This window comes from Lissotriton helveticus, chromosome 11 (assembly GCF_964261635.1).
Source record: "Lissotriton helveticus chromosome 11, aLisHel1.1, whole genome shotgun sequence".
Classification (NCBI taxonomy): Eukaryota; Metazoa; Chordata; class Amphibia; order Caudata; family Salamandridae; genus Lissotriton; species Lissotriton helveticus.
This window is the reverse complement of record NC_136072.1, coordinates 459,415,736-459,431,167: the sequence shown is the minus strand read 5'-3', so window position 1 is coordinate 459,431,167 and position 15,432 is coordinate 459,415,736. Positions and strand designations below refer to the sequence as shown.

At 45.0% G+C, this 15,432-nt stretch overlaps 1 protein-coding gene across 3 annotated transcripts in view; it reads right to left on the bottom strand.

Moving 5' to 3' along the window:
* Positions 1-1,953: 1,953 nt before the first annotated feature.
* The window catches only part of LOC144791326 (autophagy-related protein 16-like), a 59,753-nt gene continuing 46,274 nt past the window's right edge, over positions 1,954-15,432 (bottom strand). For all 3 annotated transcript variants that reach the window (XM_078666000.1, XM_078666001.1, XM_078666002.1), the window contains exons 5-8: positions 13,607-13,858; positions 10,615-10,677; positions 3,199-3,283; positions 1,954-2,580 (exon numbers count right to left, since the gene is read on the bottom strand). In XM_078666000.1, the coding sequence (XP_078522126.1) occupies positions 2,359-2,580; positions 3,199-3,283; positions 10,615-10,677; positions 13,607-13,858 (622 nt within the window). In that variant the 3' untranslated portion in view covers positions 1,954-2,358. The remainder of the gene's footprint in view (positions 2,581-3,198; positions 3,284-10,614; positions 10,678-13,606; positions 13,859-15,432) is intronic.

Here is a 15,432-nt window from a genome sequence, read left to right as displayed (position 1 = left end):
ACAGGGGATCAGCAGGCCTCAGTATTGGATGCCATTCTATAGGTGACATGAGAGGTATGCCGCTTAAAAAGCATTGAAAACATTTGAACTTCTTCATTTAGTGTCACATGTCCATTGAAGCTGCTCAAGTTATTGGCTCACTGCTGAACCTGAGGGAACCTGTGCAACAAGATGGGCAGCATACCAGGTAGCTTTTACTAGATGGTTATATTATGAATGATCAAATATAATAACCTCATCTTGAAAAGGACATTTACGAGCTGGTATGACAAGAGATTGACTTTCTAAAATGCTGGGGTGCTAAGTGGACAGTGTTAACCGTGTTAAGCGTTAAGAGTGTTGGGGTATTAAACGGCACCAGCTTGCAAGTGATGACTGGCTACTTTGTTAGTGATTGTTGAGAAGATAGTGGGGCCAATATAGAACTCAAAGATGTATAGGTATTAGGTGTTTTGTGCATAGCTGTGTTTGCGGGCCTGTGTGATGAAGGACCTATTGGTTAGCGTGTTGACCAACAGTTATGTCCCTATTTTGACTGAATGTTGGAAAAGGGGTTTTATTTTGTAACATAACAGGATATTGACTGGCTTTTGTGGGGAGAACGTAATTGAGGATTATTGGTGACAGGTTACAGCGTGGTGAGGATAATTGCTTTCAATGGTGGCTGCTTTAGAACATGTCTTTTTCATAGTTCATGTCAATCATACATATGCACCTGAGCATTTCTTTTGTTGCAACATTTACAGGATGATGGTACAGAGGTCTCTCCTCTGGAACATCCCCAGTGGCTCAAACAGCTCGGATAAATATTGACCTGTGTACAAGCATTGTCAAGAACTGAATACTGGAAAACATTGATCTGCTATGAAATCCTACCGTTTTTCTTCACTCCTCTGTTCGGGTGTTTTGAGTCACCAGAATTGAGCCCCTGTTGTTGACATCTCACAATAGAATTGTTATTTGATCTAGTTTGTATGGTTTGCTGAGTTTTATCACCTATTATTAAATGTTGTAAGAAGGTTGTTTGCAGTCTGTGCCCTGTTCACATAGCACCACTGGCAGTATCTTGTGCTGTAAATAGAATTTAACATGTTTTGCATGGGAGGCTCAAAGTGTTATGGTATACTGCACTGGATGTAAAAAACGTGGGCTACTTCAAAACACTCCTGAGGAGAAAGCTTCATGAGGTACAAAGAATTTCAAAGTTAAATCCAAAATAACATTATTAGCTTTTAAGGAGCTGTCAAGCGCAAATGCCCATAAAACACATCACCACTAAGATCAAATCTTGCAAACTTTGGCTGTCACTCATGTTAGCCATAATGCAGTTTACATTCTTTTCGCCTGAATGTTTAATTTCTAAGAATAAATAAAAATAAATTCAGAGGCCTGAAGTCTTTCTTAGTAGCCCCCCCGTGCTGCAAAAGCCAGGGTTGCAGATTACCAAGCATGCCTAGTCTTTACTCCACCTCATGCCTGTTTCACCACCCAATGCTTTCTCTTTCAGGCTCTTTTATAACTCTGCTTTCTCCCTTTGTCACTGTTTTCCTATGTTCTCTTCCGTCTCCTTCTCCCTTTTCTACTGTTATCACACTTGCCTTGGGACAAAGTTTAACAATGAAAATCAAGTCCCAGCCCCAAACAAGGGTGGGGGTTCTCACCACCTGCGCACATTGTCCTACATGGCGTAAGGGCTGTGAATGCACAGAATCACCATCTAGAGTTAAATATTTGGGAAACATTTGTAAAAGAATTAAAAAAAATGCAATGGAAGAGACAAGGGCGAGTAATTTGTAGTGAAAGAATAAAGACAGCTGGCATCTCCATGGACTATTCATAGTTTGGGGACACCAGCAAATGGGAAAGTAGCTGGTCCAGGTGGTTGCGCATCTCCCGTGAATATCTTGGTAGCTAGCTGTATTTTGTGGAACTCTTCAACAACAGATACTCCCGACCAAAACCGAAGAACAAGAAATTGCTTTATTGTATTTATAACACTAAAATGGGTCTCGCTTTTGAAAGCAATCATAGTTTGGTTCTAAAGTAGGCTGCAGACGGACCTGCCGGTGCTGCAGGGAGGCTTGGCGAGAATGTACAGAGAGCGAATCTTAAATAGTAAAATTAAAAGGTCTGAAATCCAACAGAATACTTTTTACGAAAAATGAAAGCGGGAGTGCCCCCTCCACAAGTGCCCACATCCCATTGCGTAGTCAACCTTCAAGCTGAAGCGAGATCAAGTGACTGAGGTCAAGTGAGTTTGCCCTAATACTGTCCTATATTGATGCAAATCCCTGGGAAACTGAATGCCTCTGTTGCAGCACCTGGCCTTCCGAAGACGGCAACGTCAATCACAGACCCTCATGGGATGACCTTCTCCACTTGGTGTTCTGTTGCTACTTCTCCCAATGACTCCCCATCTGCTCCTGAGGGTACAGGGTCCAAGGATGCGTCCGCGGTGCACAGGAAGTATGGGGATGCCTGGTCTCCTTCAGTGGCTACATAACAGCAGCCAGTGCCTGGTTTTGTGTCTTCTTGCATTGCAGAGGGGTCAAGAACATCGGTTTGGACTTCCCAGAGCTCCTAGAGAGAGATAAAGATCGCAATTTGAAACAAGTAGATGCAGGACAGGTTCCAAGTTTGCGCTGAATGTTCACAGCTTATGTTCGCTTGACTGTAGGTCACACATGCCCAACGTAAGTCTACAACAACTAGCTTCATGCTAGAAATTCAGGATATCCCAATAAGCTACATTCACATACAATTAATCTCCATTGAAATCATATCCATCCATCAGAGGTTATCCTGAAACCATTTATGTATCTGGACATGTGCTGGTCTACCCTGCTTTAGGTAATGTATGTACATGTATTCATGAACATAGAGTATCGAATATGTGACGTTACAACGCATGCTAATACATCGCATGCCGTTGCAACGCAAATTTTTACTCCGACTTTCTGTCAGGGGGGTGCTGAAAGTTGGAATAGATTAATTTTCTATTCCAACTCCAGTGTGTGCAACAGTAGGGACGATGTTGGAGTTAAATCCAACACCTTCTACCCACTGTTGCACACCTTTTGCGTTGCAACGACATGCAATGTAAATCACTTGCAGCACGTGTTTCAATGTAAAGCTTTATGCTTCTGATCAATGTTGAAATTACTAATGCTCATTATGGGTTTCAATCGCGAGTCTTACCTGCTCGGCAATGCAGTCGTATTCTGAAGTTGTATCCCCACTCTGTGGGTCAGTGACTAGCTCCTCCACAGCATGAGCTTGAGACCTATGGGATATAAACAATGTGTTGCAGCTGGACAAGAATCTATGAAGATAATACGATAAACATTCATACCAATCTCAGAAGTCCCACCAATGTTCAGGAATCAAAAAGCACAATGGAGTAGATGGGACAAAAGCTCCGCTGACTTTCGTTACAGCCCTTGAGAGGAGCCCGCTCCAGGCTAGACGAGACTTTAAGTAAGCAGCGAAAGTCACTGGATGAGAAAATTAGAGTAGGGAAGGTTTCCAGTAAATACAACCCTCACCTTTTTACCCTGGCAAATTAGGATTTGTAACTCCTCAGAATTCCCACACAGAACTGGACAATTGTGAACCCGAGACTTTGGGGTTCATTAAAAGACAGTCACTAGCAAGATAGATTCAGCCCCAGAGGCACACTGTTGGCCAAAATGCAACCATTGTTCATTAGGCAAAACTGTGAAATCTAATGAAAACAAGAAGTAGCAAAGAAAGGATCCAAATGGATATTTAACCATAGTGCTGAAGTGGAATCAACATGTTTTTAAATTGTACCTGTAGCAGGGTGTTATATGTGCACCTGCACTGCCTGGGAGCCACTGGAAACCTATTGAGTGTGACCATTATTGGCTTAGCGACACCACAAGTGCAAGATGGAAGCTGTGAAAGACAAGAGAAATACAAACCTTTGCTGCCACCCACAATTACATTTCATAGGTAACAGCAAAAAAATAAAGAGTGGCACATAAATATATTTTATGTGCCACTCTATATGGCCAAGTGACCACTTTGGCAACAATAGTGGGACCTGTACTATTCTGTTGCAACGGTAGGACAATCCATGTTGGAGCCAGCAGCCCACAAGCCATAGAACTACAGGTCCTGGAAATCTCAGTCCTATCTTAAAAGAAATAATAGACGGAAACAGGCAAAATCCTGTGCAATTAGTCTTCCATTATCCCAAAACTGAACAATACAACACAGGGCCTCACTCTCACTTGAGCAGCGGGCTAGCTGTCTTGAGTTCTAAAAGCTGTCAGCGCGCTACGGTCTTGAATTCTACATGTTTTCAACACAATATGGCTCACCTCTCAAACCTCAACGAAGGGAATGCTGTCTCCAATTATCACTACCTCCAATTCCGGCTACGTAAGCCTCTTAGGCTAAATATCTCTGAATTGGTGTGATGCGATCTCTGACATGCCAGGGTTCTGCTCATGATCACTCTTCCTCTTGCATCCTTTTTTGTTCTGTCCTATACCTTCCTCTCCTGATCACCTGGTAACCACTACTGCACACTCACATCAGGCCTGAGTCTGCAGCCAGTGTCCTTGTATTTCTCTTCTCAGAGGCTCTTTCTCCATAAGAGGTGGTACAGAGAGCCTGAAGTGCATCTCACAGATGCTGAAATTGTGACTATGAGTGAGTGATTAGTATGAGCGTCTCAAAGAGTATTCCCAAGCTTTTTAGAACCACAACCCAATTCTTAGAATGACAAACGTTTGCGTCCCACCTAGCTTTAATGTACCTGAGGCAGGAGATATTTTTTTATGTAACTTAAGTATCATGTGGTAGTGCACTATCATTTACAGACTGCACATTTTCCCATTGAAATGGTGACTAAATTTGGACAGGTATACAGTTTTACAAATAAAACTATATTGCACACAAATGACAATATTTGAAAATCCAGGTTTCAGTGAATATTTATCATTTGTGCATCACCAAGTAAAGTGTCTTGGTCTCCTTTGCTACGAATAAATTATTTGTTTCCACACCATTTCACAATTACAAAAAATGTGCTTTATTTTTGCTTTTCTAACTGCTGAATGTGTATAGTTTGTTTCCCTGCATTTACATTTTGTTGTGCGCTACAAACAAATGACATCCCACAGCCTTTCCTTTCACACTCCCTGTACCTTTGAAAGATTGTCACATAATTCACTTTACGCTTCTTTCTCCAAATGAAAAGTAAGAGTTTGTAAACACTAATCTCCATGTTAAAAAACACAAGCAGCAATAAGTCAGAAGACATAGTTGGATCTGCTTCTTATGGTTCCCCCCCACTTTTTGCTGAAGTATCACTGCTTTTGGCCTAGTCTGACTGGGATCCTGCTATCCAGGACCCCAGTCTATCTGCTTTCTCCCTTAAATTGAATGTATGTACTTTAGGTACACTCCAAATTGGATACTGGGGTACACTTATCAGTCCCTAGTATATGGTACACCATATACCCAGGGCATAGGTACCTCAGAGGCCTCCCATGGGCTGAAGCATGTGTTATGCCACCCATGAGAGGCCATTTAAATTGACACGACAAGCCTGCTACAGCAGACTGTGTAGGCTGGTGCTTGCCCCACTTACTTAAGATATAGGTTCACTATATCTATTTAAATCACTAACTTAAATACCCATCAGTCACCCCTATGGCAGGCCGTAACAATCCTGAAGACAGGGTGCTGGGTTTTACGTGTGAGGGTGCCCCTGCATGAGCAGAGCCCCTCTGCAGTTTTCGGAGACCCTTCGCCGGGGTTGTCTGTGATGGAGCCAGACATATATGTTTAAGTGCATTATAACCTCGTGGTAAATGCTAACATTAAAACAGCTGCTTAGAAACATGTCGTGTTTGGTGTCTAACACCTTGGAAGCATACCTCCACACCAGCAACTGGTGTGGGAGGTATGATTACAGCCTTCTAGAACAACTACTGTGGGTCACCAGTTTACCCTGTACCAGCTTTCACGACCTGGGCAGCACAAAATGGATGCTGCCAGCCACAGACACGATTCTGCTCTCCTGCTGCTGAGCCAAGCTCGAGCAGAGGAAGCCATGACAATAGGTATCCTGTCACAGGGAGGTGTGACCACCTCCCAGACAGGATTTCGTGCGTTGGGGCAGGGGGGGTGCACTCAGAGTGCCAGAAAGTCTGCACTGGGGGCACATTTGGTGTCCCTGTGCATCGTCCAGCTCAAACCAGTTCTGGGAGCCATTGGCTCCTGCTCTGGCGCGAAACTGGACAAAGGACATGGGTGTAGCCATCCCTCTGTCCTGCAACCCTCAGGAGGGTTCACAGAATAGGGTCCAACCCCTTCCCATGGGTATAAAGTGGGTTACCTGGCTACAGGACTTTAGATTTTACCTGGACAAGATTCTGCTAAGAAGAAACCAAGTACTTTGACTGCCTGCATGACACTGGACGACTGAAGAATCTTCCTTGGAGTAAAGGAGTTACTCCCCTGCAAAAGCGGGCACCTAGACGCATCTGACCGGTTTGGTTCTCCCAAGCTCCTAAGGACTCGGGAGATTTCAGAAACACAAAAGGTAGGTTCCCGAAGGTCCCTGAGTTCGATCTGCCCTCTCAGCGATTCCGAGACCAGTATCCCTCGTGGGGACCGTGCAACCAGTGGCGGCTGGTCCATAGGGGCGCCGGGGCAGCGCCCCACTAGTTAGAATCAAAAGCAAACGCTGTTCACGGGCAGCAAGAAATGTAAGCAGACGGCAGTCTGTTTACATTTCCGGCCTGTGCTGGCAGCTGCTTCAAGTGCGCATGAGTCACTCATTCAACAAAAAAACAAACAGCGCATGCACGGAGGCGAGAGCAGCAGGAGTCCAGAAGTGGATTCCTACTGCGCAACTGCGAGCCAGGGGCGCTTTTAGTTTAGCACGGCCACTCCATTGACAGTACATTAGGCATGCTGTGCATGCCTAGTGTAGTGCAGTAGTCTGTAAGTAAGAACCTACTCGGGCGGTGACTTGCAGTCGCCCCATACCCTGTCAAATGACAGGATACTGCCGAGTAGCTGCCCCCAGTCTTTTGATTTGCCACCTTGAATCGGAAACGTGGTGCGAGCAACGCGGGACTGACGGAGGAGATTCCTCATCCTGGTAAGTGTACTTGTTTTTATTTTATTTAATTAAACAAGCCCCCCCAATCCCCCACCCGGCGCATACCCCCGAGACATGCTGGCCGTGACTGGAGAGACGGACCTGTACATTTACACCCCCCCAAATCCCCCCCACACATGAGTCATGCCGGACCCGACTGCACCTTGGATAAATACCTTTCCATTGTCAGCCCAGCACTTGCGCTAACATTTCTTGGGACATCCCAGAGTAGAGTGACAAAGCGTAAATAGGACAATGGGCCGCACAAAAGAGGCCGTACCAGTGGGCTATACTCAAAAGAAAACCTAACTAACCCGTCTTCATTTGAGAGAAGCATACGTTAGTTAAAATGTACGAAAAGTGAATAACTATTGACAATGTAATGATTGTGTTAGTCAAAATATATTTGCATAATGTACATTAGACGTGTTTTCATTCAACTGTTTTGGCGGCACGTTGTTGTAAATTACTCCTGCAGCCAGCGAGATGTTTGCGTTATATGTCTGATGCGTGCATGCTCCAAACTCTAAAAGCAGCTCACTTTAATCTGCTGCTGTTGAAATTGGTGCCTATATATCTCCAGTTTTCTCTTGTGACGACCCTTGACGGCGCTTTGAGCCGCTCCACAGGGGGGGGGGCATTGGAGCCTCTCAGAGGGCTGTGGATATATATATAATCATACTCTGTACCTTGAGGCCTTACAACTAGGGCAGTCGACATTGGAGGTGGGGGATCGTTAGAGTCTCCGCAGGAACGCTCAACATCCTGTGATTCTGGAAAAATCACTTTATCTCCTCGTGCCCAACAAAAATGTGTCCATCTGTAACGAAACTGGTGCGCATGTAAAGCGCTCGGATACCTCCTGGTCTAGTTCGCGGTATATAAAACTCCACAACAAAAACATAAAAGAATACCCTGCAGCACTGAAGTTCAAATTTCAAAGGATGTAAAATTTTTCCAGATGTCTGCCCCTGCACTCCTTCCTAAGCACAATAACAGTACCATGAAAAGGGGGTTCCACAAACTTGTAAGGAGAGAACATTTGTACCCCGCACCATTAACAGCCTCTTCTTTCACCATTAACGGCCTCTTTTCTCACCAGCGCAGGAAGAAAGGACTTAAGTAAAAATTATCTGTTGCCTTCTGAGGAAACGCATACACCCGCAATGTTGCCCTCATTCCGCCAAGACATTCAGTTTTCAGTGCTGTACCCAATTCCTCTTTTATTCACTCCTTCATTCTTTCATTCCCTGAACTGCTGCACCAGCAGAAAAAGCCTGAGACATTCACCATTCCTTCGCAGCAAAGGCCATAAAGAATGTTTACTTTTGTGCATTACCTTTTGGAAGTTCTATCACTATTCTGCGCAAACCGGAGACTTGAGCATGTCAAATATAAACCCCACACTTTTTGTTCTGCTTCGTATCATTTTCCAGGTGGGGCCTATAACTATCAGAACTAACTGCTTTTAATGAAGGCACCCATTTGCTTTGTGAGACTGTCCTTTAATTGTTCTAATTGCCTCCTCTGACCGTGAGAGGCAATTGGAACAATTAAAGGACAGTCGCACAAAGCAAATGTGTGCCTTCATCAAAAGCAGTTCTGAATTACCTACGGGTCACATTCCCACTCCAAACACTAACACTCTTTGAAGTTCAGAGTGATCCCCCCAACCCCCCGGCCCCCTTAAGATGTTGGGCTCCCTCGCTGCGCTCGCTGCTGTGCACTCCCACAGAAAGTTTACGCCCTACCACTTTCAAATGTCACCAGCCACCACTGCGTGCAACCCGAACCCCTGTGTACTGCGTACATTTGCAGTTGCATATGTTTGTTGACGATTCCTGAGCTTGTGCATTGGACTCCGTGTAGTCCTGCTCCAGAGCAATATTTGCACAGAAGATTTCCGGCCTCCACTCACCATGTGTCCTGTGGGCTGGTACTTTGCAAACTTGCTTGAGGTCTCCTTGCGATCCCTGGTCCGTAGTCCTGTGGGTCCTGGCGAGGGTCACCTTGTTCGTTCTTGGGCTTACCTGGTTGCTCCAGACAAGCCCGACTCTCCATTGCTTGGAGAGTCCCCTGGACCTTGCTGGTCCACACCGTAACCTGTTTACTCTGGCCGCTTGGGTTGCATTTGCCAAGGCTTGTTGGTGCTCCAGCCGGACATCGACTCCTCAGCACTCGGCATCCTTCGTGGGACAGCTCACCTTCAGATCCTGGTCATCCCCGACGTCTCCTGGTTCCCGTGGCTGCAGAGTCAAGCAACACTTCTTCACACCTGAAGCATCCGACATCGGTGGGCATTTTACTACCAAGCCCCTGGTCACCTGAAGTGACCCAGCCTCTGTCCCCTCTGCTTTCAGGTTCCTCCCACCTTAAATCCAGGCTTGGATTCCACCAGACACTCTTCGCCCTCCTGGCAGCAGTACTTCTTTGCAACTCTCCACTGAAAAACGACAAAGGTTTCCGACACCACTTGACTCCTATGCACCCGGCTCCACAGGGATAGGTAACACAGGTACCTCGGTACTCACTGGTGGGTTGGCTTAAGAACCTCCTATGTTCCAGAGGGTTTGCTCGAGGTCCTCGTAGAAGTGTCCTTAACTTGTAACTTTACAACCGCGACTTTCCCCCATAGAGGTGTACGGAGCTCGCGGTCGTGTTTCCTCACTACACCCGTCCTCCACGAGCTCCCGGTGTCACTCCTTTGGGTGGTTCCGTGGGGTCGCAGCAATCCTACGTGCTCTAGGCACTGTTTCTAGTCAAGTCGTTATTGTTATACCATTTTTTTAGTATATGGTTAGGCCTCCCCCGGAGCCCGCTGTGTAATTTGCCATTTACGAATGTTCTATTGATTCAGTATTGTGTACTTTGTGCCCTAGTCTCACATAGAGACTAGTAGAGAGTGTTATATTCATAAATACATATTTTTATATAATTACTGTGTGGTTCTTTCATATCGTCATTTACGAGGCAATATTCTGGTAAAACAAGCTGCTTTACATTCCTTCAAGATTAAGCCTGAAGGCTGCTCACCACAGCTACCACTAGGATAGCTTTCTAAAGATTATCTTTGACCTCATACATCATAAGGGTCGTGTGGACTGGTACAGGGAGCCCACTTTAATTAGTGGACAGCATATACCAGGCCACCTTCTCACACATGGCCTGACATTTCACCTCTGTCTTTGAAGCACAGCAAATGTGATAAGATAAATACAGAATTTAAAGCCATTTTTACTTCTTGATTGGACTTTCACTACCCACCAAAATACAACTCACAACCCGCCAGGGGGTCATCACCCACAGTTTGGGAAAAGCGCTTTATGGAGTTCAAAGTTGAGATTTGCCCATCAGTTCTTTAGTGATGGGTAACACATTTTGTACTTCAAAAACAGTTGACCAGAGATGGCTACCTGTACGCTTATTTTCAACAGACATCATATATGCTATTACTCATTATCATTGCTTACGTCATGGATGATTTCTTCATCTTTTCCAGTTTGCGCCGAAGCTTGGTCAGTAATTTCCCATACCTGATGACAGAGAGACAAGAGACAGCTAAGCAAATAGGATGGATTTTTCAGAGAAGGATATCTCATACATTCTTGAGCAAAAACAATCAATCTTCATACTAGATTTTAAAGTCAGATTTAGAAAACGAAAAGAAATACAAAGAAAAGAAAACAGTCACAGCTCCATTTTGGCATTGTAGGACAATCACAGACAACATCACCAAAATCAACAGCAGCTAAATATGGACCAGGGTATGCAGTATGTGCACAGCTGAAGCATGGTTTAGGAAGCAATGGTAATACATTGTTATGCAGCAATCAAAAGTGTGTATGGAGTAACACCACTGCTTACAGAGTATTCAAAATACAGTTTGTAGGCTGACAAAAAGACTTTATAACATTGATTTCATTTGCCCTATTCACAGAAGCCCCTGATGGCTGCCTGGTGGTGGCATAATCAGGTTTAAAGTTGTTTGCAACATTTATAAAGGCTTGGCTTAGCTCGTACCCCAGTGGCCATGTAGCAAAGCTTTCCCACACATTGGTCCTCTAACTACAGCTTTCAAACTGTTCCCACTTTTATAGTTTTATGAATCGAAGACTGAAGCTTCCTGGAGGTGGTTCCATACCTATCGAAATCATCATTTCCTTAATATTGAAACACCCTGACCCTACTGGCTTTCAGAGAGATTCATAAACTACCTCTTGCTCTAATAGATATAGGAGAACCATCTTCCTTTATCCCTGGTATGTACCTGGAGACAGTTTGATCTGTGAGGTATGTGTTAAAAGAGTCATAAATAAATATAAATAAAGGCAATCAGGTTTAATTTTGTAATCAGCATAACAAAATAGTTCCTTGTCTTCCATATGGATACACAATTCCCTGTGAACACTATAGTATGGTGGTGAAGCCACATAGATACTATCAATTTGCTCAATTAGTTTCATCCCCTATGCTAACAGCCCAAGCGTATTGGATGAGGAGGCCTCACCCACACTTAGTGGCATGCTGCATCACAGGCCACTTCAACCTACCCAGGTAAGATGGTGCTACCAGGGAGGACTTGATCTCAGTTTGAGGGAACTCTTGATAAAGCTTCCACTGGATAAAGCTGGGATTCGGATATCTAAAAAATACCTTGGGGTAAACGTAAAGGTACTATGCACCGTTCATCAGCTAATGAGCTTTTGGCTCATTAGCGGATGAACAGGGCAATGTACCCATATTCATCCCACCCTCTATTTTAAATCGTATCTGGGGTATACCTGTGAATAAAAGGTATTTCCTTTACGTTTACCCCAAGGAATCTTTATATATCTGGATCCCAGCTCTATCCAGTTGAAGCATAATCAAGAATTACATCAAAATGAGGTTGAATCCGCCCTGGTAGTACTGTCTCACTAGGGTGAGGTGAAGTGGCCAACGACGAAGCATTCCACAAAGTGTGTGTGAAGCCTCCTCATCCAATAAGATTGAACTGTTAGCCTAGGGAGCGGTAAAACACATTGATTAAATTGATAGTATCTGTTTGGCTTCAGCAACACACTGTAGTGTTGACATGCTTTGGTTAAAAGAATGTGCAGTGGTTAAACCTCCTTTTCTCTTTTTGTGTAGAGGATTCTAAATTACTCTTTCACAGTGTACAGATACCTACTTTCAGTCATAGAGACGCATCTCCACGTCCCTGTGAATCAGGCATTGCATGAGTGGCTTTCAGTACTTCTCAAGTATTTGGGGTGTCTGCTTCTGCCTTCTGAATGCACCTGCATGGGTGCAAAAGCGCGTTACCTTTTCCCAGGTGCTGAGGCTCCATGCCTTTTCCCACTCTGTTTACCTACTCTGGGCATGCAGTTCATTGCCTCGTCCCCTCTACGAATACAGCTCTTTGGTTCTTACGATATAGGGCATACATCTCTCGTCTCATCTTCTTCCACATGAGCAAGCTGCACCCTGCCCCTTTTTCTCCCCTTACCATTACAAGCACTCACCTCCATAACATTCTGGATGGGTTCCTTATTCCTTTTGTTGGTGCAGGTCTTTAACTCTTGCTAATGTCTGCAGGTCCCTACCTCTACACCTTGGGTGTGAAGTTGTCTGCCTTTTTCTCTTGTTCTGGAAGTATTTTCCATATACAACATGGGTGTACAGCTATCTATTAAGTCTCCTTGCTCTCTGTTTCCCCTTAAGCAGGACACTCCCTTCTTCTACCTCTTGGATGCAAAGGCCCCCACCTCTACAACCAGGATGTGCCAGTCCTTGTCTTCCCCTTAATGCATGGCTGTTTCCTCCCTAGGAGTATGGTTCTCCTGCCAACCTTGGGTGCGTGCCTTCCTGTCATCGCCGGATGTGTGGCTCGTTTTATTTGAACTTAAGTGCTGAACTTTATGCCTTCTCCCTTGGAGGACAATTCCCTATCTCATGGCTAGAAAACTCCCTGCCTCTTCCTCAGGTTGTATAGATACATGCCTTTACTCCAGGCGTATATCTGTGGCTTTGATGCATAGATCCTTGCATCTTCCCTGAGTGTGTGACTTCATCTGGATTCTGAGTATCTGATGTCTTTGGGTAAGCAACTCGATTCCTTCACACCATCTCTGCCCTCGGGTGAGCAGGTCCTAGCTCTCCTGCTCAGTGGCAGAGAGGTGTCGGTCTACTTGGTTGTGTAGATACCAGTCTCACTCTTGTATGCATTGCTCACTATCCCTCACTGTAGAAAGCCACTCACTGTCTGGGTAGATAGCTGCCCAGCTCTACCATGGGAGTATAACTTTTTGGCCCCTCTCATAGGTGTCTGACTCCCCTACTTCCTTCAGCATGCTCCTATTGTGCTCAGTCTTGTCCCTGAGAGGGTATGGTCCACTGCCTTCCCAATGGCTGCATGAGCCTTAGTCACTCCTTACTGGCAGCAGAGCTGTCAGCCGCCCATTTTCAACTTAGGAACCTTACTTTTCCTCTTGTTCATTGCAGCGGTTGAGACGATCAGCTTCCAAGGCCTTCTCCTCCATCCATCGTGCTAAAAGCTGCTTGTTCTCGCTCTCTGTCTTCTGCAGCCTCTCGTCCACTGCCAGGTAAGTGAGCTGCAGGACACTGTGCTCATCCTGCAGCAGCTCATGCTGTCGTTCAAGCTCCTCCACGTATGCCTTTTGATCTTGGCACCTCTTGGCCAGAGACAAGATGTCCTGCGCCTGCTTGGAAATCCTGCAAAAGAGAGGGGGAAAAACACAGTTGCAGTCCATGGTTTAGTCAAGAGGTAAAGGCAGGCGCCCATCACTACAAAGCTCACTACATATTCCTAAGTATACAGGTGTGTGACGCTCTACGTACGCTCTGTTACTAGAGTATGGTCTCATTAATAACTCCTGCATTTGACCCCCTTTTTGAGTTATATCTCAGCAGGTTCCATTAGTCATAAAAAAGAGGCTATACACATTCACTGATCCTTTCCCTCAACCAGAGAGAAGCAAGCACTGCTAAAAAGCAAAAATTTGAGAAAATGTACAGACTGCACTAAATTAGTAAAGCCGGTATTTCTTCTTCCATGAAATATAAGCCCAAAACAACAAATCAAAGAGGAAATCATCTCAGAAGCAGTTCCTAGCTACCCACAATATTCATAAATCATTACTATAGTAAGAAGGTGCAGAAACTGCTGTTTTATAAAATGAGAGAGGATTAAACAGCATGTTACTCAAGGACCATCTCCAGACCCTTCCATAACCCCAGAATGTGAACAACTGGCCAGTATTTCGCTCAAAGAAAGGTGGCAAACAAATTCAGTAGCTAAACTGCTTAAGACATTGCAGTGTCTTGCGAGTTAGAGAAGGCTGGCCCTTTTGGTTCCAGGCGGACTCCGTAGAACAGTGACCTAAGTGCGGACTCCGTAGAACAGTGACCTAAGTGCTTGGGTGTGGGTGATAGAATACCTGATGTAGAATGTTCAGTTAATGGTTACACACTGATGAATAGAGACGTCTAATACCAAGCTCCGTGTGAGGTGTGATCTTTTGCACGTACCGGGGCTGGGGAGGACACTACAAATGGCGATGAGATAGGGGATTACGTAAACCCCACAACCCAAAGAACCAAGAGTGCTCTCCCGGAGAGATGCTGTGATTGAGCAAACTGCTTGCTGCATTCCACGTATGCCTCAGTCGAATTGAAAATCGACAGTTGGTGTATGTGGGTTCAAAGAACTACTCCAGCCAGTGCAGGCCAGTGAAGACAGTGAAAGCCTTACAGCAAGTTTGTTTGTCGTTGGCTAGAAATTTGCTGGTAAAGTCTAGACAAGAGATAATGTGCCACAACCAGACACAGAGCTGTCGTTCATACAATATGACCACGCTAAAAGCAGTGACAACCAGGTACAGAGAAGAGCTAAAGGTAGTGATAGCCAAATGCAAGAAAGATATAAAAGTGAAAACATTTCTATCGCAATGAAACTCTAAAGGCAGTGGAAATCGGATACAATAAAAAAGGAGAGAAAGGTGAAGAACCCATACAAGAAACAAAGCCGCTACATTCCACCAAAGAAGAAGACAGTGCCTCACAAGCAGAGAGCGACGCAACAACTGAAATGTCAGCACACAGCTAGTGCTTAACGAAGGTGACAGTACCAGCTGGCAGCAGACGCAGCCTGAGGGTGCTATGCTCCAGACAGCAGAAAAGTTCCACAGGTGAGGATACTGCTGCCTTCCTAAAACCACCACCCCTCTTCGATACCGCCAAAAGGCGAACTATTGGTGATAGATGGACTGCCTGGATCGAAATCTTTG